General features: G+C 38.1%; 1 protein-coding gene and 1 long non-coding RNA gene across 3 annotated transcripts in view; one reads left to right on the top strand and one right to left on the bottom strand.

Annotated features, from left to right (window-relative positions):
• LOC102025485 overlaps positions 1-22,138 on the bottom strand; it is a 56,803-nt gene extending 34,665 nt beyond the window's left edge. Inside the window, exons 1-2 of the long non-coding RNA XR_264264.1 lie at positions 22,058-22,138; positions 13,923-14,036 (exon numbers count right to left, since the gene is read on the bottom strand). This is a non-coding gene — a long non-coding RNA (uncharacterized LOC102025485). The remainder of the gene's footprint in view (positions 1-13,922; positions 14,037-22,057) is intronic.
• Positions 1-26,326, top strand: part of Prim2 (primase, DNA, polypeptide 2 (58kDa)) — a 256,592-nt gene that overhangs the window by 143,446 nt on the left and 86,820 nt on the right. For both annotated transcript variants that reach the window (XM_005406880.1, XM_005406881.2), the window contains exon 8: positions 13,974-14,041. In XM_005406880.1, the coding sequence (XP_005406937.1) occupies positions 13,974-14,041 (68 nt within the window). The remainder of the gene's footprint in view (positions 1-13,973; positions 14,042-26,326) is intronic.

Raw genomic sequence — 26,326 nt, 5'->3', positions numbered from 1 at the left:
ACTTTGTTTGGAACTCTGTATTGTCTGTATTGTGCTTGTGATATGTTGTAAAATGTTGTATGTCTGTTAATGTTTCCCTCCTTTTATCCTTAAAATAAAAAAAAATAAAAAAAAAATAAAAAATATGCTTCTGTGTATATATTTGAAAGATAAATATTGTGAGAACTTCTTGTTTCAGTAAAGATTAAATAAAAGATTTTGAAAGAGGGACAAAATTATATGATAGAATTGAGCACCAAACTCTTACTTATTTAAAGGAAATAACTTATAGGACTTACTTATTTTTAAAAGAAAAACTATTGAGAAAATTAAATAGAGAACATTGCTTCAATTTCCACTAAACCAAGTGAATCCTAAACTGCACTATTTGATTATTTCAGGTTAGTAAGATAAGTTGTGTGTGAGGTGTGAAGAAGGCACACTTAACTAAAAACATTTCCACATCTGCAAAGGCAAGGTCTCTATCAAGGAAGACATCACTGTTACTTTGAGGAGTAACAGCAGGAAAAATTACACCAGAGAGGCAAGGAAAAGTAGCTGAAGGACTAAGCAAATGAGTACTTTCTGTAGCATCTGTCCACATAAACATTAGCGGCATGTTGTTGGCCATCTGGGGCTACTATTCTTGAGTCACATATTTGCAGTAGTGGTTTGAGGTTTAGCTGTGAGGAAAATGGAAATCTCTGTGTATCCTTGTTGTTGACTTGTTTTTAACGGCCCTCCAAATCCATTTCAACAGAGCCCATTTCCAAGGCTTTAATAAAACAACAGAGCCCATTTCCAAGGCTTTAATAAAAGTCTTGTGCACCTACTTTGCTCCATGTTGCTTTGCACAACTCTACTCCCAAGTGTTAACACAAGTTTAAATGAGGGGAAAGAGCTCTTGTAGAAAAATGAAAGCATATATTTACACATACTCATCTCTCTGTGTCTCTTCACTTTGATAATTGGTGAGCACTTCGACTCTAATTTCAGATTATTTAATAAATAAAGAACATATTTATAGTACAGAATAGATTACAGTTTATAAGTAGTTTAGTAGTATTTAGAAAAGAGGTAAGATTGCCAGTGTAATAGGCAGCTCAAGCCTGATATTTCTTATAGAAAGTAGATTCATCACGAAGCTAAGGAATTATAGGCTATCCTACTTATAGAAGATAAACGACCCATATTGTGAAGGCCACTAGTCTGTCTGGGCAGTCTTCTAAACATTTACTAGACGCCTGTAGATAAAATTGGCAGCGCCAGTGTGTGTAGCAAAAATTATGTGCATATTTAGGAAGTTTTATGAGAAACTTCAACATAATAAGATTTGCTCATGATTCATGCTTAAGGAATAATTTGGTCTGGAAACCCAAGATAAGAGTTTTTTCAATATTAAATATGTAATTGACAAATGCATATTTAGGTAAGAATGGTATGGACGTTTTAGGAGACAAATGAAGAATGGAAAATACAATAAACTAATGGACAAAGAACTTTTTGCTTCACAGATTAGCACAATAAAAAGAATTAGGAATTTAAATGGTTTTTAGAGCCTCTGCATATAAAGATTTATAGCTGAAACAAAGGTCAGGATTATCTCTCTGTAATCGTGGTAAACATATCAAATGACAGAGTGAAATCCACCAACACCCAAATAATCTCAGCCAACCCTAAGTGCACCATCAGAAACTTTTCTCTGGGCAGCTATGAAGAGTTAAAGTGTGGTTGTAAGTTTTCTAAAGCAGTAAGATGGCCAAATGTATGGGGCCGAATGTGCTAGAGTAAGTACATAAAGCCAGAAGGGGAGAGGGACGCTGTTTTACTTGATGGTAAAAATAATTAAAACATTTTAGTAGTAAAACCAAGAAGAACAGATTCTAGAGTCAAATGCAAGTTTTGTGTATCTTTTAAAGATAACTGTTGGATGCTAATGGTGTTGATGGTTACTTCATTCCAGGTCACCTGTTCACTTTCCTTGGATTTCCCCTGTGTCTGTTACTGACTGGTTTGAGATAGATCCCTGCTAGAGACACATCAGCATGCCTAGCAGAGCAGTCCCAACGTGAGGCCTGCTAGCCCTGTTGCTGCATCCTTACTGCGTAAGAGCAACCGTTTAAGGGGCCAGACAGAAGGCTGACAGTTCAATTTCTTGGGTGGCAATGTGAAAAGCAAAGTATGTCAGATTGCACTTGCCAGATCCTTGTATTGTTTATGAGAAGTGTAATGGTGAAATTGCTTTTTTATAGCTTAAGAATTCTAAACCAGAATTATCAGAGTATTCTAAAGTAAAATGATTTTATGGAGATTTTACTTTAAGGAGAAGCTTCAATGATCCTTGCATGTTTATCACCACATCTCTCTTAATACATTTTCCCCCTTGCTTGAGGAGTTGTTTTACATTTCTAAATGATGTCGGGCTTCAGAAAGGTGCTTAGGTTAGCCTTTGAATAAAAAGCTTTTTTTCACATCGTAGGTTTCACGATCAAAACTCAGCACTGAGATACCTGCCTGTACTATTCCCAGGTTTGTTCCCCTCAGTTCTTCATATCATCCAGCCTCCTCAACTGGAAATATCTTGTTAACTCCACGCTGTTTAATATTCTTTGAAAATTAAACTACCTGGCATGTTTAGAGTGTAAATGAAATCTATGTGTTTTGCTTGACAAGGTCGTTGGGTGGGTTTCAGAGCTTACATATTGAAAATCACATTTGTGGCCAGCTGATAGAGAAATTTCCATGTACAGAAGCGTTATACTGATGAAACCACCTCTGTTGTCAAGATCAAGTGCAGGAGCCCTGTGAAAATCAGAAAGTTCTGTAGGCAGCAGAGCATGAGGCCATTACATTAGTGATGAACGGTACCCAGCCTGCCAAGGGACAGCGCAAGACTCGAGCACAGGTTTGGTTCCAGGAGCAAGGGGAAATGTAATGTGGAATTTCACAGTTTGGGGTTTGTAATTGGGATCCGATACTATTATAAGAAAACGTAGTTCAAAAAGACCCAGGGTTTTCTGTTGTTAAAATCAATGGAGTTAAAAGAACAGCTGCTTGTAAAAGTTAATTTTATTTGACATCTGCCTTAGTCCCAGTAATAAAAGTGATAGTTTCGTTGAACAACCTATTCTCACTAAAGCTGCATTTCTTCATTACTCTGAGGTCTATTTTAAAAAATGTTGCCTTTTAGTTTCTAAAAATTATTTTCTTGATCTGGAAATCGCATGTCTTTGAGAATACACACACACACACACACACACACACACACACACACAAAATCTGCATCTTTCATTTAGTAGGAAAGTGCTGCCATTCTAGATTTTGAGTTGATATTCTTGAGAAATTTTAAGGTGCAGTAGGGTCATCTCAGATGAGTATAATGTAAAGACATTTTGAAAAAATATTTCCTATTTTTCACTTAAAAGAATCTAAATTTGTCTTTGTCATTTGTAATATATATAGATGCCACTGCTCTAATGTCATTGGTAGGAAATATGATTCTCTTATTTGAATAGAACAATAGTTACGAAAAAAAGATGGCTAACCTGTGCTGGTAACCTATCTTGGGTTTCTTTTAAGACAGCTTTGATATTAGTGAGTGTTGTCATTCCTCTTGCGTTTGTAAGGAAGCAGAAGTTACTGGTAGAGGGTAAAAATACCAGAGAACAAAATTGAGCAATATTTTCCAAGGGAGCATTGTTTTTCTGTCATTTTTATGTGTTTTAATTTAGCCAGTGTTGGGTGAGCAGTTCAGAGAGAAGGGATTTATTATTTTAAAATGAAGTCACCTCTTGTTCATTTTCCGCTGATTGAAACAACCCTTGTTTTTGAAATGCCTATTGACTCTTTAAGAGCCATTTACTCGCCAGGCGTGGTGGGCACACCTGTAGTCCCAGTACTCTGGGAGGTGAGGCCGGATGGCCAGTTTGGGCAACTTAGTGACTCAAAGAGGCGTTATGTTGAAATTTAAAAAGGCCTAGGAGTGTAGCTCAGTGTGAAGGCCTTGGTTCAACCCCAGTACCACCAAAAATAAATAAATAAACTTAAAGAAAAATGAAACCATTTACCTTCATGTCCATCATTTGAAGAAGAAAATCACGAAAACAATTTCTTCCTACAGGCCCCTTATCAGCCCCTTTAAAAACTTCTGCTGCAAAATAGCAACTGGCTGGACAGCAAAATCTCTTTAGGATTTGAAGAGCAACAGTGAGCTTCAGAGCTCCAGTCTGAGTGCTTTCCTCAGGGATTTTTTTTTTTTTTTTTAAAGTAAACTTCATTTATTTCAGGCATACTCAAAGGAGTGAAAGTGGCTGCTGGTTTTGCTTTCTCTCTCATTAACCTGTAACTACTTATAATCAGTGTTACCAGACTTTTAAGTCTATTGACAACATTCCTTGTTTCTCTTATTATCTTGCTTCAACTAAAGATAGCAAATACCTCACAGATAATCAGTAATGGTCCATTCTGTCCTCGTGGAAGAGGCTGCTAATCCATCCTGTACTGTCTGCTGGATACGCTTAGAACTGCTGAGGTTTGGGACATGCTGCTCCTTAACATGGCACTTTGGCATTGGGGGAAATAGCAAAAACAGGACAGTCCCTCTCTCCTGGCTGCTTCTCCCCTGAAGCAGGCCATGAAGTCTTTATTGCAGAGGTCTCATTCTTTCCTGCACTGGGAGGAAGGGAATGTCATTATCTCCGAGGAAACCAAGATATTAAAAAATTCCTCAGCAGCACAGTGTATAATAGATAAATTCTGGAAATGACCCAAATGCCCGTCAACTGAGGAATGGATAAAAAAGATGTGGTCTTTTTACATAATGAAGTACTTACTACTCAGCCATAAGGAAAGATAAACTTGAGACATTTTTAGGTAAATGGATGCAATTTGAGACCATACGCATACATGAAATAAATCAAACTCACATGTGTAAACATTGTATTGTCTCCTTTTTGTGAGAAATTGAAAGAATGAGCAAAGACCGAAATGTGCAGTAGATACTGGGAAATGGGAAGAAATTGTTCAAAAGGAAAGAGGAAGTAGGGTGGGAGAAGAGGGATAAAAGAAAAGGAAAAGGAAAAAAAATACAAGGTAGTAGTTTCTCTTAGCCCATTGAAAGGAAAGGTTTATCACCTTGAAGAGTCACTACCCAACCCCTTACAGGAAAAGCCCCTGTTCTGTATTTATACCCGCTCGCTACGTGACTCGCTTCCCCATTTGATCCCAGTTTAATCAATTTTACCTGAACAATTCTTATTGTCTGAACACAGTTTTTTCTCATCTCATTCCCACCTGTGATTTCCCATTTTTCCCCCACTTTGCACCTGCCTCGCCTTGTGATTTTGCTCTATAAAATCCCTGGAGAAGACGGGTTCCCTGGGCAATCCACTCAGGCCTCCCTTCTGTCCTTCTCTCGGACAAAAGCTTTCTTTCCCTCAATAAATATATTCTGCTCTTAAAAAAAAAAGATAAGAAAGATTTGGGCTAATATTGTTGAGAGAATTTTTTATGCCCATATCTTATACCCTGAGTAACTACTTTGAAGATAACAATGTGCAATGTACTAACTGTTGTTATTCTCCTATTCTTTTGTTATGAAATTTAGTTTTATTTTTTCCATAAAATCAAAATAAAAAAAAACCCCTCAGATTCAGCATGCCTAAAACTCAGTTTATTTGTACCCTTCTTCCTCAACCTCCTCTTCTCTAGCCATTATTTTGCCTTTAGTACAAGCTACTGAGTGTCCTCCATGTCGTCTCCTCTCTTATTCAAATTCCTGTGGGGTATACCTCCTCCATATCTCCTTCCATGACGATCTCTGCCCTGATGTGGCTCTTCATCTTGGGCCCTACCCTCTTCTTGCCTCTATTTTAGCTTGCCTTCCTTCACACCATTCCCCAGTCCTCCCTCCTTCCTCTCTGGAACTATTTTCAAACACAGATGTGTGCACAGTAGTATAACAAACACATGTGCACTTACTGCCAGGGATTAACCAAGGTTAAGTTACTGTTGTGTTTGTTTCAGTACCTTCTGGTTTGAGTTTGAAGAATGGAGTGCATTGAAGCACCTGAGTATAACCAAAATTAGATCCCACTCCACATTTTTTAAAAAATGCTACTGAATAGGGAGTATAATTCTAAAAATTACCTTTTCCAGACTGATGGAGTGCATTTTTAGCTGTGTTAAAGATATTTAAGTGGAAAATCCAAGAAGTAGATACTTTCTGTGTTTGCTTTACCCTTGAAAAGGGAGGAGCCAAACATGTTTTACACCCAGCTTTTCCTATTCTTGAGTAGATTAGTCTTCGAATTCCTATTTGGATTTCAATTTTCATGAAATTTCATGTACTTTTTGGGTCATCTTGCTTTGAGAGAAATAGTTTGGATACCCTTTCAAAATAACTGAACCTACTGGAACCTGCAACCTGTGTCCTTAGCAATATCCTGATGAATGTTTAAATACACTGTAAATTTTAACGTTTGACTTGAATGACAAAGCCTGGGTCTTATTTGAATAATGCACGTTCATACTGTTCCTTATTTGCTTCCTATACATTTTTGAAGCAGTCTCAGTTCTGGAAGGTCCCCCTCCCCCTCTAATGGGTGTTCATTATAAAAGACTTTGAACTTGGTGTATTTAAAATTTTAGTAGCCCTGGGAAGGGTATATCTTTAGTTGATAGTTCTGATTTATTTGTAGCTATCATTTAGTGTCCATAACCCCTCTCACCAAAATCCCGAACGATATAGAGTGGAAGGAAAGAACTGTGTCGTGGTTACATGGTTTTTGGTAGTGTTTCCATGTACTATACCCATATTTTCAATTTAGATGTACTCAGATAAGCTAATGCTTACTTTATATGTTTAGATGGCTTTGTGGTAACTTGAGTTTTGGACTGTTAGTTTGGGCCGCTTGTTTTCTTTGAACTAGAACCAAAGTTTCCACCATGGACTACTTGCTGTCCTTTTAAAGGTAGGACTTCGGACTATCCATTTGGCTGGTAATGGAGGAGAAATGTGTGTAGCCTCTCTAGTTGAGAGGTCATATTTACTAAAGAAGACCAAGAGGACTGGTGTCTAGAGCAGAGTCTTTTGAACTCAGGCCTCTCTTGGAAAGATTTAAGAGAGGCAGAACTCTTATTGAGTCTGGTACACATATGGAGGCCTACTGTGTGCCACACCACAGGCTGTTCTAAGCAATGTGGAAAAGTGGTGAGAGACAGCAAAGGTCCTTCTCCTGCTGGAGGTTATAATTCTGATGAGGAGAGAAGAACAGAAAGGAGAAAATGAAGAAATAAGACCACTTCAGGTAGGAGTGAAAGTTGCGAGGTCTCCCTGTGGTAGCATATGTACCTGTGGGAGAGTGCTGTGTTAGAGCTCTACAGCTTCGCTGGGTAGGGGAGACCTTGGTGGGGAGGTGGCGAGGTCTCCCTGTGTAGCATACATACCTGTGAGAGAGTGCTGCATTAGAGCTCTACAGCTTCGCTGGGTAGTGAAGACTTTGGTGGGGAGGTGATGTGGTAGACATGAGTCTTTTATGCAGAAAGGTGGTGATCTTCAAGACTAAAGGTCGGTATGTGAAGGGAATCATGAAGAGCACTGCCCTGCTTTGAGAAGCGAGGGAGTAAGAGCATGAGGAGGAGGCCTCTGTGCAGGCCTGGAGCACTCTGAATGATGGCACAGTCGCGTGCAGGTCACAGGAGCCAGCCACCAGCCGCTCGTGGTCTGAGGAGCCCAGGTTCTCCTCGCACAGGTGACAAGGCCTGGCCACACACCTCCAGACTTTGTCTCTTGTTACTTTGAACGTATGTAATATTGATTGGTATTTAGAGGACTAAATGCCAAAATGCAATATTATACTCAGATACATATAAAAAGGCAGGATGTACTTAGTGATACAAATCTTAAAAACATGCTTAAGAATCAGGAACTGTTATGCTTGACTAAAAATAGCACACACCTTACGTTGGTTAATTAAATGTGCTAGATATATTCTTAACAATGAAAAAACATCTTGTATCACCTTTACCCTCTCAACATCAATAAGAAAGAATCTGTAAGTTATGCTGACTTTTTTTAACTGTTCCCACGAAGTAGCCCTAACTCGACAACCCATCTGGGCCTCACAGATATAAACTGTGATACATCTTCCTTCTCTTTCATTCATTCTTGGTGATTTTATATGTAAATGGCATTGTTGTGTTTTCTATAGAAAGGAAAAAAAAGCTAGAACAAGTTGGGAAACCAAAATCTGTTTAAGTTAGATGAATACTTGTTTCAGGTTGTAGAGGAAATGCCAAAGTCTCTAATGCTAAAAATCTTGTTATGATAGTATATTGCTTTCTTGGAAGGCTGATAATCGTGACTTAGTTTAGTTTTGACTTAGATTTAATTTTGCTTAAGGCAGGAATTTGAAAAACTTTATGAAATGCAGCTGGAGGCATAATTTCATTTTCATTGATTAATGGAATTACACAGCTGCAGTTAAATTTGTCAGTACATATTTATTCAGTACCTGTTATGTTGCGAGTGCTAGGGACACAGTGCCCTTCCTGCTGGCATGGATGTGCGGAGTAGCTCCTGTGGTGGCACACAGAGAAATTCCAGCTAACCAACAGAGCTGCTCGTCTCTGAGATACTCCTTCAGTCAGCCAAAGGTCTGAAGAGCTTTGGAATGGCTTTCTTACCTCATCTCCCAGAAGAATTAAAAACATCATACCACAGTGATACATGTGCAACCGTGTTTATCACAGCAAAATCTGTCCTAGCTAAATCTTGGAAACAACCCAAATGTCCATCAAGTGAGGAACAGGGGGAAAAAAGCTGTGGCATCTTTATACAATGCGGTGTTACTCAGCTATTAAAAAAAGATAAACTTGAGGCTTTTATAGGTAAATGGATGCAAATAGAGACCATACTCATACATGAAATAAATCAGACCCACATGTGCAGACATGTTGTCTTCCTAGTGTAAGAACATGAAAAAGTAAGTGGAACCCAAAACATGCAATAGAGATTGGGAGAAGGAAAGAAATTGCTCAAAAGAGGAAACAACTGGGATTAGAGAAAGGAGAAAAGGAAAGAAGGAAGGAAGGGAAAATACATATATGTACACAGAAGGGTGGCTGGGATAACTGCACTGTTGATGTCTAATGGTTTATTGAAAAGAACAGTTAATGCCTTATTTATTGATTGATTGGTTGATCAATTTTTCATGCTTATATCTGGTAATCTGAACAAGTAATTTGAAAACAACAATATGCAACATAACAACCATCACTGAATTCCTATCATCTTGTTTGCTGAAACTCTGTATCGTTTATAATTATTTTTTGTTTTTATTTTTTATTCTCTTTCATGGTTTGGTTAATCTTGCATTCTTACATTTGGTAATCTGACCAATTCCAATGAAGATAAAAATATATAACAACAACTGTTAATCCTTATCATTTTGTTCTGAAACCCTGTATCATTCTTATTGTTTTTGCTTTGTTTTGTTTTTGTCTATGTTGTTGGCATTTTGCTATTGTTCTTGTTTTTTAAAATTCTCCTTTAAAATAAAAAAGAAAGAAAAGAAATGTTAAATCTAGTGTTTCATGAATATAAATTATGACTGCATGTAAGTTATCAAGCTTTATAAGCAAAACACTTTGCTACTTTAATATCTCCTGTGTCTGTTAATGTCAAATCCCCCTATAAAATGTCATTTCCGTTGTTCAAGGCTTTCACATCGCAGAACCAAAGCTATAGTCTGAGAAGATTACATGCTTTCTCATTATTTCAAAAGTCAGTTCTCTAACAATAGAGAAGATGGACTGGGCTTTTTCATTCACACCTGTCGATCTATGTAACATGCTCTTTAATTTAGCCACCTCTTCTAAATAAAAGTGAATAATTAGAAACATCTCCATAACACCCCATATTTTCTCAATGGCTGTTCATTCTACACAGAAAATACTTCTCAACTCTGTCCCTTCATCTTAGTCTCAGCTTTCATGTCCTCTTTCCTGAACTGCTAACACTTCTCCATTCACTGTTATTTCTGCCTCCATTCTTGCTTCTCCCTTCATTTATTCTCCACCCAAGATCTGGATGAAATTTTCAAATTGAAAGCTAACCTCTCCTCTAATTAAAGTAACAATTCCCTTACACGCTTAGGCTAACATTATTACAATGATTTTTTCACTGAACATTTTGTTAAAATGTTCCTTTTGGGCCGCACCACTAAACACCAGGCACAGAATGAGTGGTTACAGCTCTGCCAAGTCCACAAGACACACAGACCTGGAGGGTGCTGGTGAAACTGCGGCTCAGCCGGCCCCACCTCCAACTTCCTCTCCCCTGAGTCTCCCAAGGGAATGATTCCTAACCACAGGTCAGTGCTCTGAGTAATAAGTTTTCCAAGGGTTTTCCTTTCAGCTTTTAAAACAATTAGAATTTTCAGAAACAGCACATCTCTTCGTTTCTCACATTTATTTCATTTATGAGTATGGTCTCTGGTATGGTTGATACATTGTGTCAACTTGGGGAGTCTAGAGGTTTGGCTCAGTGACTCAGCAGGAAGCCAGGGTGCTTACTTTGTATACATCCTGAGCCTGTGGAAGAGGAGGGCATGGAAATTATGTGAGAGCTACATGACCCTTAGGTGGGAGTAGCTTGTTTACAAAGTAAGGGAGGGAAAGAAGCTGCTTGCTGCGTTTCTACCCTTTTGCTCTGGCTGCATTGCTGTTCAGCTGCCATTCCCCCCTTTGCTCTTGTTGCTTTGCTATCTGCTGCCTCAGAGCCACCCAAGTATGGACTGAAACCTCCACGAACTGTAAGCTAAATAAAGCTTTCCTTCCTTCATTTTGGCCGTTGGGTATTTTGTCTCAGCAACTAGAGAAAAGTAACCAAGACAGTCTCTATTTGCATCCATTTACCTATAAAAGCGTTGAGTTTATCTTTTTTTAATAGCTGCGTAATACTGCATTGTATAAAAATACCACAGCTCCCCCCCCCTGCCCCATTCCTCAGTTGATGGACATTTGGGTTGTTTCCAAGATTTAGCTATGACAGATTTTGCTGTGATAAACACGGTTGCACATATATCACTGTGGTATGATGTTTTTAATTCTTCTGGGAAAATACCCAGGAGGGGAATAGGTGGGTTAAGTGGGACTTCTAATCCTGCTTTTGTGAGGAATGTCCAAAATGATTTCCACAGTGGCTGCACCAGTCTATACTACCACTAGCAATGGAGAAGTGTTCTTTTTTCCCCACAGCCTCTCCAGCATTTGCTGTTGGTTGATTTCTTAATGATAGCCATTCCTTCTGGGGTGAGATGGAATCTCAGTGTTGTTTTAATTTGCATTTCTCAAATTACTAATGATGTTGAACATTTATTCATATACTTATTCACCATCAGTATTTCTTCCTCTAAGAAGTATGTATTCATCTCAGATGCCCATTTTTGTATTGGGTCTTTGAGTTTCGGGGGCCCGATTTTTTTCATTCTTTATATGTTCTAGATAGGAGTCCTTTGTCTGAGGGGCAGTTGGCTAAAATTTTTTCCCAATTTGTGGATTTTCTTTTTTTCTGTTGGTGATTTCTTTTGATGTGCCAAAACTTTTGAATAAGATGAGATCCCAGTTGTTGATTCTTTGAAGTATTTCCCATGCAGTTTGATTTTTGTTCATGAACTCTCTGCCTACCCTCTATTTTCAAGATTTCTACCTACTTTTTCTTCCAGCACGTTTAATTTCTTGTTGTTGAATTATTTCTTCGTTCCTTATTATTTTAAAGAGATCCTTCCTTTCACGTTTGTTAGTGGCCATTTTGTCTGGAAGGTCTGAATGTCTATCTTCAGCTTTGTTCAAGCGGTTTTGCCAGCTTTCGATGGAATTTTAAATTTCCATGGATATATGTTTTAATCTGTTTTATGCATTCTAGTTCTTTCCTGTATTGTTTATTCAAGGTTTCCGTGACTTTTCTATGCTCTTCTATTTTCTTATCTTTGTTTTCTTTGGATGTGCTGAGAAATTCTTTCATGATTGTTTTCATTTCTCTTTTTACCTGACAGAATGTTTCTGATCTGATGTCTTCTATGGCCTGATGGAGTTGTTTCTTTACTTCAGATGCTATCATTTCAGAAATTTCATGTGCATGACTTCAAGCTCTTCTGTGTGGATGTCTCCTAGACTTCTTTTTGGTTGGGTGGAGGTCTGAAATTGCATTTTGTTCCTTTGTTTTGTCATTTTTGAAAATCCAGAGATTTCTTGGAACCTAGCCTCCCTCCCATGATGGTGTGGGAGTGGCAGGGTGACAATCCAAAGGTTCCCAGTGGTTAGCGTGGCTCCTGCCCTGGTGTGTGGGGGCAAGGTGCAGTCATAGATACTCCCGAAGCTTTCTGGCATTCATTTGCCTCCCAGGCTAGTGGGCGAGGGGCAAGGGCCAAGGGGCAAGGGAGGATCACTGGGTTTCCTGAAGCTGTCTGGGGTTCAGCCTGGCTTCCACATGGGTGAGGGGGTGCAGATCGTGGTCACCGAGGCCTCAGATGTTGCCCAGGACCCAGCCTGTTTCCCATGCCATTGGGGGAGGGGTGAGGATGGATTCACCGAGGCTGGTGACACTGTCTGGATTTCAGCTTGGGTCCCATGGGGGTGCGGGTGGTGATGGGAGTGGCCACTGAGGCCCCAGTTGGGCTCCGCCTGCCTCGCTCCGTGGTGGGGGAGGCATGGCAGCAGCTCTCCCGGGTTCCTGAAGATCTAGACTTAACATTTCTTATGGATATTGAAAGTCTGTTGGTTGTGCTAAAAGCCCAGAATCTTGTCTTATGTTGCTATATTTTTAATTAATAAGTATTTTAATTTTATTTGTTTTTGTACAAAATTGGAAAGATTTCCATTATTAGGTATGATTTAATCAAAATGACTTCATAAATGGCATTTTGGTCAATTTTTAAAATGAGTATATATTTAAAAAATGATAACTGTATTTTTATTTGCCTAGCATCAAAGGTGGGTTTGATGAATTAGATGACTATTATCCATTTTCAGGAAATTTTAATTAATAGATGAGAAAATTAGAAACAGGATACCTTTTATATACTAAGAATGTCTTTTAGTTTGTTGCTTGTCTTGAGGTGCTCTTCTATGAGTTATAAGGTGATTTATTAGTACAACATAAGAACTCTGGATCACAATTCAATCTAAAGAGTTATCTTTTAGTTTTGTTCCTTTATTATTTCAAAGTATCAAGTATCCAACTTTTTTAATGGATGTTTTTAATTTCTTTGAGACAAATTAATATATGAGGGCATTCTCTTAAGAATGGAAAAGAATATAATATAGAGATACAGAGAAATAGATAAATAAATAAATTTTCAATAAAGTTGAAAATTTACATTTCCATGTACAGTGTTCAACAGTCAGGCTTTTGCTCTAGTTCCGAGGTCAATTTGAGGTCCTGTTTCAGTGTTAAATACTTTGAGTTGCTTTTGCATCCTTAACGTGGTGTCCAAATGAAGGTGTATGTGGTGGTACGTGTATTTGTGTATATGTACACTACTGTCTGTGTATAACCACCTTCACAGAATCTTACCTATAGATGAAAGTCCCTCTCCTTAACTTTACCAGCATTTTAGAATTCAGTACCATAGGCTGATTTTATACATCTTAATGTTAGAAGTTTTCCCATTTTTATTTGTAAAAATTTGTTTGTGAGTTGAAGCTTTTCCGTGGACTCCGATGGGTGCTCCCTCTTACTGTGTCTAGCTTCCCTTTTTTCTTTAGTTCTAAACCCACTGAAATACCTCACTCCCTGGCAGCCATGCGTTTCCCTTTACAGTCATACAGCACATCAGCTTTCGGTATATTTTCCTGTTATAAAGCTATGAGGCATTTCTGTACACTTTAAGTACTGCCTTTCAGGTCCGCTGCCCAGCCCATGTTGCATTTAACATTGATACCTGTTCGGTGTTTGGCCTTTGGTGTTCTTACAGACTCTCTTCTGCTTTCAGTTAACCGCCAGGACTTTGCCTGCTGTGCAGTCAGATGAGCGACTTCAGCCTCTGCTCAACCACCTTAGGTAAGAGAAAGGCACAAAGTTGTGGTATTAAGTGCAAGTTGGTTAGTGGGTGAAGTATGTGCAGTGGTTGAAACTCCACTTACTGAAAACTTGAAACCTTTTTTCTTAAATGGTATTATTCAAATTGAAGTATTGAAGTTCTCAGTGTAACATATTGCATTTATTACCCTTGACTTCCCTTTCTTTTTTCTTCAGTAACTTTCCATTCCCAGACAGATGTGTCTAGCCTCGGTGTGATTGTTTTGTTGGGATAAAAGGGAGAATGGAAGAATGGGAAACTGGTGTTTCAGTGGGGACTGAGTAGCATATGTCTTAGGTGAAGTGCCTGAGTTCCCTAGCTGTGTTGGTGTGGTAAGAAACCCAGAGGTCTTTTTTTTTTTTTTTTTTTTTTTTTTTGGTTTTTCTCCGGTACCGGGAACCGAACTCATGACCTTGCGCTTGCCAGGCAGGCGCTTTTTGCCGCTGAGCTAAATCCCCAGCCCCAGAGGTCTTGTTTAAACCCTTCCTACACATCCAGATCTGTTGGTGGTTTAGTCTCCTGAGTTTTCTCTTACTGCAGTAGCCTCTTGTCTGTTCTTGAGGCCAGCTTTACCCTCTCTGACATGTCTCCTATCATCACCATATGTAATTACATTATTCATCAGTTAAAAGCCCTTCTCTGCCTCTCCATTTTTTGTGTGAAGCTGAACTACCAGGGTCCTGACCTGTCTCTTAGGACTCCTCTTTCAGCACTAGGACCCTGAATTTTAGTTTGATGCCATGAAATTCCTCTGTATAGCTTGCTTTTGCTTGGTAACCTGTATGCCCTTGAAGATTGTTTCCTCTTGCCACTTCTGGTCATGCATATGAATTTAAATACAAGTGTAATTTTTATTTATGTATGTATGCTGTATGTCATAATCGCATTCACCTGGGGAACAGGTACATGTGTGTGTCACTTCTCAGTCATTTCTACTCTACTTTACCTCCATTTCCACTCCCTCTTCCCCAGATCCCATTCCCATCTCCACGAAGTCTACCTCTCCATTTCCTACCATCTCTCTTCTATTTTGCTTGTTAAATTATTTACGGTTTATATCTCTCATATAAAGAAAACCATGCAATATTTATATATGTCTGATTTATTTTACTCAGCATATGGTTCCACAAATTACCCGTTTTCCTGCAAATGTCATCATCTGTTGATGGGCATATAGGTCACTTCCATAATTCTATTGTGATTTGTGCTGCTATAAACACAGAAAACATGTGTCATTGTAATATGATGACTTTTAACTCTTTCAGAAAGTACCCAGAAGAGGAATGGCTGGATGACATGGAATTTCTACTTTTAGTTTTTTGAGGCATCTCTATACTGATGTCCATAGTGGTTGTACTAATTTACATTTCCACTAACAATGTAGGAGGGTACTTTTTTCCCCATAGCCTCACCAACATTTGTTATTTGAATCTTTGATGGTAGCTCTTATGGAGGTAAGATTGCAGTATTGATTTGATTTGCATTTCTCTAATGACCAAGGATGCAGAACATTTTTTTCTGTATTTATTGGCAATCTGTATACTTCTTCCTTTGAGAAGTATCTGTTCTTCGCAATTGCTCTTTTTTTTGGGGGGGGGGTTGGTTTTTTTATAGGGGGTCCAATTTTTTGAATTCTTTATATATTGTAGATACTCATTCTATGTCTGAAAAGTAGCTGGTGAGATTTTTTTCCCACTTGGTAGGTTGACTTCTCACTCTGTTGGTTGTTTCCTTTTTGAGGTATTATACAAGGGCAGTTGGGGCTCTGTTCAGAAAGTTCGTGCCGGTGCCTGTGTTTTCAAGAGATTTACCTAGTGTTTTCTTCTAGCAGATTCAGTGTTTCTATTTAATATCTAGGCCTTTGATTCATTTTGATGTTAGTACAGGTTGAGAGATATGGATCTAGATTTATTCTTCTGCATGCAAATAATCAGTTTTCTTAGGACCAGAGAGGCTATCTTTTTCACTAGGGTGTATTATTTGCCCATTTGTTAGAAATCAGATAGGTGAAAGTGCATTTGGTTGTTCCTACAACCTCAGTTCTGTTTCATTGGTCAACATGTCTGTTTTTGTGCCAGTGCCATGTTGTTTTTACTACAGTAGCTTTGTAATGTATCTTGAAATCTGGGATTGTGATGCCTTGTGCTTTGCTCCTTTTTTTCCTCAGGAGTGCTTTGGCTATACCGGATTTCTTCTGGTTCATGATAAATTTTAGAATATTTTTCTAGTTCAGTAAAAATTTGTACTGGTATTTTGTTGGGAATTGCATTAATTCTATTTATCATTTTTGTCAGTATGGCCATTTTGACAATACTGGTTCTGCCTATCCAGGAACAGGGTATGTCTTTCCATTTTCTGATGTCCTCTTTATGTATTTTGTGGAGTGAATAATTATAAATTGTCAGCAATATTTTCTTGTTTTTTTCTGCATGAAGTTTTTATATTTTATAAGCCACATTGTCAGGAATTTTCCTATAAAGCCATTGGGTCAAAAGATAAACTGAAAGGATCAAATCTTGCCTCTAGTCAATGCTTGATTCTGTGAGATAATGATGGTTTTTCTTTTCTCCATCTCAGCACGGTAATTTTCAACTAGAATTTAACTACTGACATCTCTTTAGGTCCTTGAAACATGCAGGAACTGTACATTTGTTTAGGGGTTTGATTCTCTGCAGTTCACTCATGATTGGTTGCTAGGCAACCAGGACTAGATGCTACATGTAATATGTGCCAAGTTGCTCTTGTATTAAGCCAAATGGTTTCTCATTTTATTACCATGTCAGAGACATCTGTACGTAGGGTGGAGGCTGATGTGCAAAGTTGGATGATTCTTGTTCTACCAAGTGACCTTGTGCTGTGCCTTTTAGGCATGTTGAACTGTCTCTTTGGCTGTCCAAGTGCAGTGCTTTTATTTTCATTTTTTAAAATGTCAAGACAAGAAGGAATATTTGGTTGGAGAGAGTCTAATGATAATCTTGTTAGGAAAAATAATTATTATTGATTTACATGACCCATATAATTTAAATGTTACCTAGAAGAGAACATTAGAAAATTGAGACTGAGATCATTATTAGTTCTAATTTTGTTTAGTGTCTCTAATGATCAAAGGGGAATGATGATTAACATTTTAATTAAATTTGTCAATGAAACTAATTATACAAATACCTGTAAAGATTGAGGTAGCAGTATAAAGAAAGTCTCAAATTATTTTATAGGAATTAGACACTCAAAGAGAATTAGTGTAATACTTTGCCAACCTTCTAATCTAGGATATTGCTTAACAGTATTGTATATGTTATTAAGACTGTAGAAGTGATACCTAAATTTTTTTTAAGATGAGCTGTTTTCTGGATAGAACCTAAATTAAGCACAGAAAAACATTTTGTTTCAGTATTTTATGGAAATACCAGCTTATTTTTATTCATTAGTAGCGTTCATCATTCATTTGTTACTTAGTGCCCATTATATGCCTGGAATAAAAATTAAAAAACCATCTATTATCAAGAAATTGCAAGTTTAAGCTGGGCATGGTGGGCAGTGGCTGTAATCTTAATAGTCTAGAAGTCTGAGGCATGGAGGATTGCAAAGTCAAGTCCAGTCAGGGCAATTTAGTGACACCTGGTCACAAAATTAAGGACTGAATTTTTTTTCTTAAAAGGGCTAGGCATATATCTCAGTATGAGGTCCTTTTGTTTAACCCCAGTAGTGGGGAAAATTTTTGCAAGTTTGGTTTCATTTGAGAAATCAATACTAAAACAAATTATAAAATTTGTAAACCTTTCAATTAGAATTAAACACAGAGTACATAATTTGATTGTTTCTCTCATATAATTATTTCCCTAAGTAACAAGTCCATAACCAACTTGTTTTGATTTTTTGTACTTTTTGGCATTGTAATGGATCACATTGGATCCTCATGTTGGACTAAATTTTAATCTCACTTGGAGGATGTTTTCATTAACCATGAAGGAGAATAAAGGAGGACAAGAGGATTATGGAATAAGTTTGGTTGCTGAGATAGTAAGTTCAGCATTTGCAGAATTTGAAGCTTGAAATGCCTGTGGGACATATGTGGGGAACATTTAGAAAGCAACTGAGAGCAGACCCCCCGTTTAAGACTGTACCTCACGTGTGTTTGCTAATTGTCACTGTGTGGCTTGGATTACTGTGCAGGGCATGGTTGATAGCACCAAGGAGAAACAGTGGAGAGGAAGAGGGGAAATGGAATAGGACCCGCAGAATATCCCTATTTCAGTGTCCTGTGATGGGCAGCAGCACAGGGGTAGATGAGTTAGAAACCACTGGAGACATCAGGCAAGAATCCTGCACAAAGAGGAACACAGCACAAGGATGATGGCATCCGCAATGCTAAGGGAAAGCTTCCCAGAACAGATGGCAGACACTGTCTCGTGGCATGGGGAATTTAGCAGAGCTACAGGGGACCACTGAGTCAGGTTCCTGGCAGCCCCTCCAGGCTGTGTCATGCACTGTATGGGTACAAGTGTGAGCCTGAGGGTCAGGACAAGAAATCAGGGTGGTTGGCATTTGCAGAATACTACCCAACCTAGATTTTTTTAGTTTATACTATACCTAGAAGACCCCAGTGAGGATTGTAGTGGTGATTTATCTATATTAAAGGTTTGACAAAGGAACCATAGGAAGTTCTTGTTAGAAAATCTAACTTTTTTCTTTCAGCAGATTTAGTGTTTCTGTTTTAATATTTAGTTCTTTGATCCATTTCAATTTTAGTTTAGTGCATGGTGATAGACATGGGTCTAGTGTTAGTCTTCAGCATGTGGAAAGATAGTTTTTCTAGCACCATTTATTGAAGAGGCTGTCTTTCTTCCAGTGAACATGTTTGGCACCTTTGTCAAAGATAAGGTGGCTGAGTATGCTTGGAGTTTTTCCTGCCTCTTATCTGTTCCCTTGATCCTCACATCTGTTATTTATTTATTTATTTTTCCAGTACTTTGCTGTTTTTATCATGATAGCTTTGTAGTGTAGTTTCAAGTCAGGGATTGTGATGCCCCCTGCCTTATCTTTGTTGCCCAGAATTGCCTTTGCTATTGTAGGTCTCTTCTGGTTCCAAATGAATTTTAGGATTGTTTTCTCTAATTCTATAAGATATTGCTGTTGGAATTTCCATCAAGATTGAATTAAATCTATATAACAATTTTAGAAGTATGGTGATTTTCATTATATTGGGTCTTCCTAAGCAAGAGCAAGGGTTATCTTTCCATTTTCTGATATCCTCTTTGATCTCCTTTTTCAGAGTACTATAGTTTTTCAATGTGGAGGTCTTTTACTTCCTTCGTTAGATTGATTCCTAAGTATTTCAGTTATTTTGGATGCTATTGTGAAAGATGTGGTTTCCCTAATTTCTCTCTCAGTGAGTTTGTTATTTGTGTACAAGAAGGCTATTGATTTTTGGGTGCTGACTTTGTAGCCAGCTATGCTACTGAATTTGGTAAATCTAGAAATCTTTTGGTGGAGTTTTTGGAGTCTTTTATATAGAGTATCATGTCATCCACAAATAACGATCATTTAACTTCTTCCTTTCCTACCCTTGTTCCTCAGACACACACATGTGTGGTTTCTCTGTTGTGAGAAACCAGAAGTGTAAACAAGGACTAAACTGTATAGTAGATATTGTGAAATAGGAAGAAAAGATTCAAATGGGAAGGGGAACTAGGGAAGGGGGAGGGGAAAAGGAAGGAAGGGAAAAGAAAAGAAGAACAAAGCTTTTGAAAATAGGGGAGGAAGGGGGTTGAAGGGGGGGTATGGTAATGTAAAAGTACAGGAATTAAAATATCATGTATAGGTAGAGTCCCTATGATGAACGTGACCATTATGTGTACTTAAAATGTACCAGTAATCCTAATTAATTAAAAAATGTCTAATTTTTAAAAATGAAAAATACTGGTATTTCCACTCCTCAAAAGAGATAAATGCTGGATATTGTGTCATGTTCCTGTAATCGTAGCTACACAAGAGGCTGAGGCAGGAGGATTGAAAGTTTGAGGCCAGCCTGGGCAACAAAGTGAGATCCTTTCAAGAGAGGAAGGTGGAAGGGAATGGATGAATTACTTCATGATACTTTACTGTTATCCTCAATTGATAGTAGGAATGCTTCAGTCAGAAAAATGAACTTGCTTAGAATTTTAAAAAATGTAAAATTCCAGAATGCCACAGAGAATTTGAACGAATCGTTATACTTTGTCATCAAAGGAATGTTACTGTGACTTCACTGTCATCCCTATGGTTACTTTCTATGGTGACTTTAGTGTACTGATTTCATTTTTGAGTTATATGAAGGACTTTAGCTGTGTTCCCACAAAGACAGAAGTTCATTATAAGTAAGTGCAGGATTTTGCTTCCCTAATGATAAAACTTACAGGGTGATATTAGACTAGCAAAGGGAATATGTTAAATATTGTTATTTTAAACTTCTTAGCTCACTTATAAATGTAAAGTATGAGAGAAAAATGTGCAAGCCATATGATAACCTAATGGTGTGACTGAGATTTGTTCCCTTAAAAATTATGCTGCTCCCCATAGCATATGTACCTTTCCCCTTCATTCTTCCACTTCAAGATAGAAAGTATGTGGGCAGCAGCATATTACAGGTCACTGTAAAGGTGGCTTTTATGTAAGATTTTGTCCTTAATTAAATAACAACTAACTTTAAAATGTGCTTCTTATGTATTTTCCCAATTTTAAAAGCATTTTTCAGCCTATAATAAGCTAAAAAGTCAAGTAAAGTTAAACCATGATAGCGAAGAGAGGCATTACGTGTAGGAAGTGCTCCATTCCATATAGGTTAACTTGAATGCATCATAGATTTGTAAACACATGTTTATACTGACCTTTCTTTTAAAATCACTTGGAATAATGAAAGCATCTTTCTTCATTTGGTTTTATTACAGACTACTTTATAGGATTCCTTTTCCTCAGGCAGTAAACCTGCTTCCTGTGTACACATTCTGGTTTATTCCTTTCAGGGTTAGGCTGTCACAGATTTTACATCGAACAACCTCTCTGAGAAAGCTTTCCCAAGTAAGTGCCCATAGTGGTGCAGTGCTGTGTTCTCTTGTGGAACTGGCTCTTATTTTGAAATCGGAAAGTTGTGTGGGAGTTCATATGTCTGTTGTGCAAGCTACGAAAACAAATGCTGAGAAATGTCAGTGGGCTGGGACTCCCACCCGCGGAGGGCGCGAGGGAAGGCCCGAAGCGTGGTGCCCTTGCTGGCTCCTCCTCGTCAGTCACTCCCGTTTCTAGTCTCCAGCAGCACTGGAACTATTGAAATTGTTCTGCGTGGAGCAGCACGAGTTTTCACTGATTACTGTGAAGGCTTTCCAGGTTCCAGGTGAGATATTAATACATTAAAATATATTATTTCCTGTTACTACCTTCGCATTAGAATTTTTTCATGTGTGTATGGAAAATGTTCATACATTCTTAGAGATGTGTTTGTCAAGAGTCAGCATTTTATTAGAAGCAGCTCCTTGTAGTAAGGGTCCTATAACAGACACCAACTATATACAAAGCAGCTAATAGGTGTGGTTTCTTAACGCAAGAAATTTACGCTTTTAAAGCAACTGAAATTCCCGCCTTTACATACACACACATGCACACAGAGGAATAATTTCTTCACCTAGTCAAGTAGAGAATAAAGAAAAGAATGGGAAGTCTTAGGAGAGATTATGTCTGCTATGGATTCAGTTACAAATTTAATGACATTTAATGTGTTTGGTAACAATGTAAGTTTTCATATATATAATTTGGGAAAAAAGAGCAAATTTTTAACTCATTGGCTAGGCCTTTGTTGTAATCACTATGCATATTTTTATATAATTATAGTGAAAGCGATTAAACTTTTAAAGTTCTTTTACCTAATATATTGTAACAGTAATAAAATAGAATATTGATTTTCATAGCACTAATTTATGTGTCTGTGTAACAGTCAGTTGAGGACAGATGCTTTTATTTTTACTTACCCACTCCCGAGTTACTGGGTATTGAGGGTTTTCTTTGGCTGGATAAACTTGGAAAGGAAAATTACATACCGTTAGCAGTTCTCTATGACCAGGTGAAGCCTGGGGAGAAGTGGTGCAGTAATGACTGCATCACAGAGGAACTGCTCCGAGGGTAACAAATGATTTCTGCAGAAATGTAAATTACTGATTTGCTTTTTAATGGTATAGGAAGAAGATAGAAATCTGCTGTCTTTAATTGGCTACCTCGCCAAGGAGAACACATTCTTTGTAACACTTTTTCAGGAGGGTGCGCACAGTGGCTGTGAGTGTTGAGGCACCTTGTGTGAGAGCCGCTGGGTAATACTTGCTCACGTGCCTTTTAGCACTCTGAAGAGATTTTATCTATTGAACACATATTTAAGGGAACTAATAGAAGGTGCCAGGCATGGTGTAGGTTCTAGGGATGCATACTTACGTTTGCCTTTGTAGGACTTAATGTTTGTTAAAAAAGAGAACTTTATCTAAAGTTATTAGAGTAAATCATGATGATTGGCATAGCGTGAGTCTTTGGGAGCACATACCATGGAAATGACAGAGGTGTGAATGTCACAGTGGTCTTGCACCTTTTCCCTAAGAGACTTTTAGATTTCTTTTAACCCTCTGCCTCTAGTGTTTCTTAGGAATTTTTGGATTGTGCATGCCAGCAGTTTTTCTAGAAAGCAAAATTTTGATTTCTTTTGCTTTTCAGGTATTTTTTACTGTCAGTAGATATTAAATTTCCTGTATTTTACTCACTGGGTTTCTTCATAACATTGATTACCCTTTCATTAAGTAATAAAGAAAAATTAGTTATTTTACACTGTTAGTCATAAAGCACTTACAGAGTACATTGTGATAACGATGTCATGGCAGAGAAGTTTCTTCAAAGGCGGGAGAAAGCCCTGCAGCAGTTACTGTAATATATGAGCAAATACAAAGTAACTTGTAAAGCGCTGTGCCATTGAACTCTCTGTGAAGACAAAGTTTTCTATTCCTGTGCTATTCAGTCCAGTATTGAGGGCTTGAAATGTGACCAGTACAACTGAAGGGCTGCATTTTAAATTTTATGTAATTTTAATTAAAATTTAAATTCGAATTGCCAGGTAGAGCTAATGGTTATTGGATTGGACACAGCAGTTCCATATAGTATTTGAAATACATTTAGATAACTACATTTAAAAAAAAAAACAAAAACCCACACTTGTGGGGCCTGGAGTTCCACATCTGAAGTGGTCTAGCAGAAGTATCCCATGCAGTTGTTGTCAGACACTGTGGGGGTCAGGAGGCTCCTAGGCCAGGGCGGCTCCCGCCTCTGCTGTGGATTTTGGTTCTTTGCACCTGAGCTTTCCTCTTGTGCAGGGCTATAGCAGACTCCGTGAAAGAACCTGGAAGCGACCCAACTGGTTAACTGACTCCTGCCCCGGGTCTTTCCGTGTACACTAATGCTGCACAAGAATTTAAACATTGAGTGAACCTAAGAATAGCCCCTCATATTCCAGAAGCAGTCATCTGTATTCATTCACTCAGAAGGCCACGGAAGAACACAACGTGAAGACTCACATAATGTCCTCTTTTTGTTTTTAATTACTACTTAGAAAGCCAATACAAGTTGACTTTTAGAAGCCCTCTTGCGATAGCAGTACCTTGGCTCTTGACATACTGCATAAATGCAGCCTTATGGAGGCTGCTAGGAGCAGTCTTCCACTGAGGTGAGTAGTGTTTTCCTCAGATCTTCCTGTGCCTTATGTCACCTCACCCTGTGCGTTACCATATTACATTACCGTGTTGTTACGGCAGCCTCACTTGCTGCACGATCATTTTTATTCATTTATTTGCTTGATGCTTATTTGTCTAGAACATAAGCTCCATGAGAGCAGTCAATTTGTCCATCTTACCATTATCTCTCCATTACTTATTGCAAAGGCTGGTGTGGTAGGAAACACTTGAAACACTTGAAACTCAGCAAACACTTGAATGGATGCATGAGTGATAGAAAACACTTTCAGGCTTTACTGTTTACCATACATTGTTTTTTTTAAAGTTTTTTTCTCTTCTTGTTTAGGCTGCTAAATCTTGAGACTGAATAAGATAGTTATTTGGACAAAAAGTTAGTGGATTTTCTGTCATTTCCAAGGGAAAGCAGAAGTGCTCTTCACCTTCGCAGAGATGTAGTGTTTTTGTCTTGTTTTGGAATTGGAGCTCTTTTTCTTAGAACCAGGAGTTTATAATGGCCAGAGAGTGCTTCCTGTTCCTGAGGAGGCATTCCTGAGGAGGTATTTAAGGAGAGCATATAAAGTGCTTTCTAGACTGTGACTTTTAATAATGCTCCTCACTAGTTACCTCCCCCCACTAAAAAAGCACCCACATTCTTCAGAGCCTCGTGTCTCTGATTTCCTGCCCTTACTCAGGGACAGATAGGAAGGGACAGTCCTAGGCTGCCACAAAGGTGATGGCAACCTCAGAAGGACTCTTCACTCTCTAAGTTATTTGTGGGGGGATGAGGAAGATGCAGTTCATCAGCTTAATTTATTAATTTTGCTGCTAGGGTTTTATTCCTCTCACTCTTTCATTACAACCCTCTCAGGCATCCTTTCTTTAGTCAACCATTTGTCTGCCACAGGCCCAAACCAAAAACAAAGCAAAGGGTCATTCTGGTACCAGAATGCACACTAAGAATAGGAATATAAAAAAATTTACTCATGAAATAGATATATTTGTTCAGGCCTTAACTGAGTATGGTAAAAATACCTATGTAGGGCTGTTATTAAAATACGTATCTTACTTTTAAAATCAGCTTTATAGAGGTTTATATTTCACACAAGGAAATCTCTTGTTTTAAGAGTACACACAGTTCAGTGGCTTTTTACAAATGGAAGGTACGTACAGATTTTTTTGATAGAAACACGAGGTGTGACCAGTTCTGTTGCAGTCTCTGAAGTGTTGTGGTCATCACTTAGAATAAGTAGGAAAGTATGGATCACATGGGAAAGATGAAGCCGATCCCAAAGTAAAGGAAAATAGCAGCAGAACAACTTGGCGTTCTTACCTGTTATGGCAGCCCATGTGGTCCTGATGGCTATTGTCTGGGTAAGCTTTCTGGAATCACACAGTTTCTCCCAGTTATACAGAAATATAGATCATTATACTGCTTATTGTCTGATGGTAGTTTTCTGGAGAGATTTTTTTTTAAAAACAAAATTGAGTGAAATTCATGCTTGTGGGTAAAGTTTACATTCAATTTAAAACAGAATTTTATTGATTGTGTTCTCATTTGGAATAACTGCAGGGAAAATCACCTGGGCTAACAACACAAGTTGGATACCGTTACTAGGGATTTAGCTGTAAAGTGAAACTCATTTCAGTTTCAGTGGTGACAGCTATTGCATGAATTTTCCTGTGATGTCCTTCACAGTGGGGAATGGTACATTGTAGCTTTGGTTTCCGTGATCTCCTACTCACCCAAGAAATCCAGACTTCAGGGATTGTGGTTTCTAAATGTCTGAGTGACCTAGCTTATGCAGACAGAGGGTTTTTTTCCTTTCCCTGTCAAACGTCTGAAGTGGTAAAACTGTGATTGCAAAAGTGGCTGTATGGGTGATGTCCAGAGAGCTTTGTTTCCTCCTCCTGAAGTTGTTTTTACATTTGTGTGCTTATCACACCTAGCTTTATTTGAAAAGATTCTCCTGGAACTTGGTGTATTTTTATAGATTAGTGTAGGAGATTATAGTTTATTTTGAAAGATATATTAGCTTACTTTTTTAATGGTCCAAATAAATACGTTTCCTAGATGCAGAGGTCAGTTTTGAGTATTTTTGATGCTTTCTTCACTACTTTTTATATCAGTTTGAAATATGTGATAAGCTATAGCCTGCCAGACAGAAAGGAGTAAATAGTGTTAACCTTTTTGGGTTCAGGAGTACTGGGAAATGCTTGACAAAGAAGGGAAATATATTTCATATATTACTGTTTTATAAATCTTAGAATCTCTATCTGTTGGGGGGGAGAGAGGACAGAGAGACACTCCTAAAGGATAGGGCAGGAATTCTTTTCCCTGTGGCTTAAGATGTTGTAATCCACATTTACATCCTACCTAGTATGGCTTCTTAGGAAACAAAATAAAGCACAGGTACAATTAAATGTTGAGGTGGCTGAAGGAGACCCAAAGACTCCCAAATAGAAAGGAGTTATAGCTTAATTTTGCCCTAAGGAAATCATTTAGATTGCCTCTTACTAGTCAGAATTCAAGGTTGC

The sequence above is a fragment of the Chinchilla lanigera genome, unplaced genomic scaffold (genome assembly GCF_000276665.1).
Source record: "Chinchilla lanigera isolate Chin_1 unplaced genomic scaffold, ChiLan1.0 scaffold00101, whole genome shotgun sequence".
Taxonomy (NCBI): Eukaryota; Metazoa; Chordata; class Mammalia; order Rodentia; family Chinchillidae; genus Chinchilla; species Chinchilla lanigera.
This window is presented reverse-complemented; position numbering and strand designations above follow the sequence as displayed.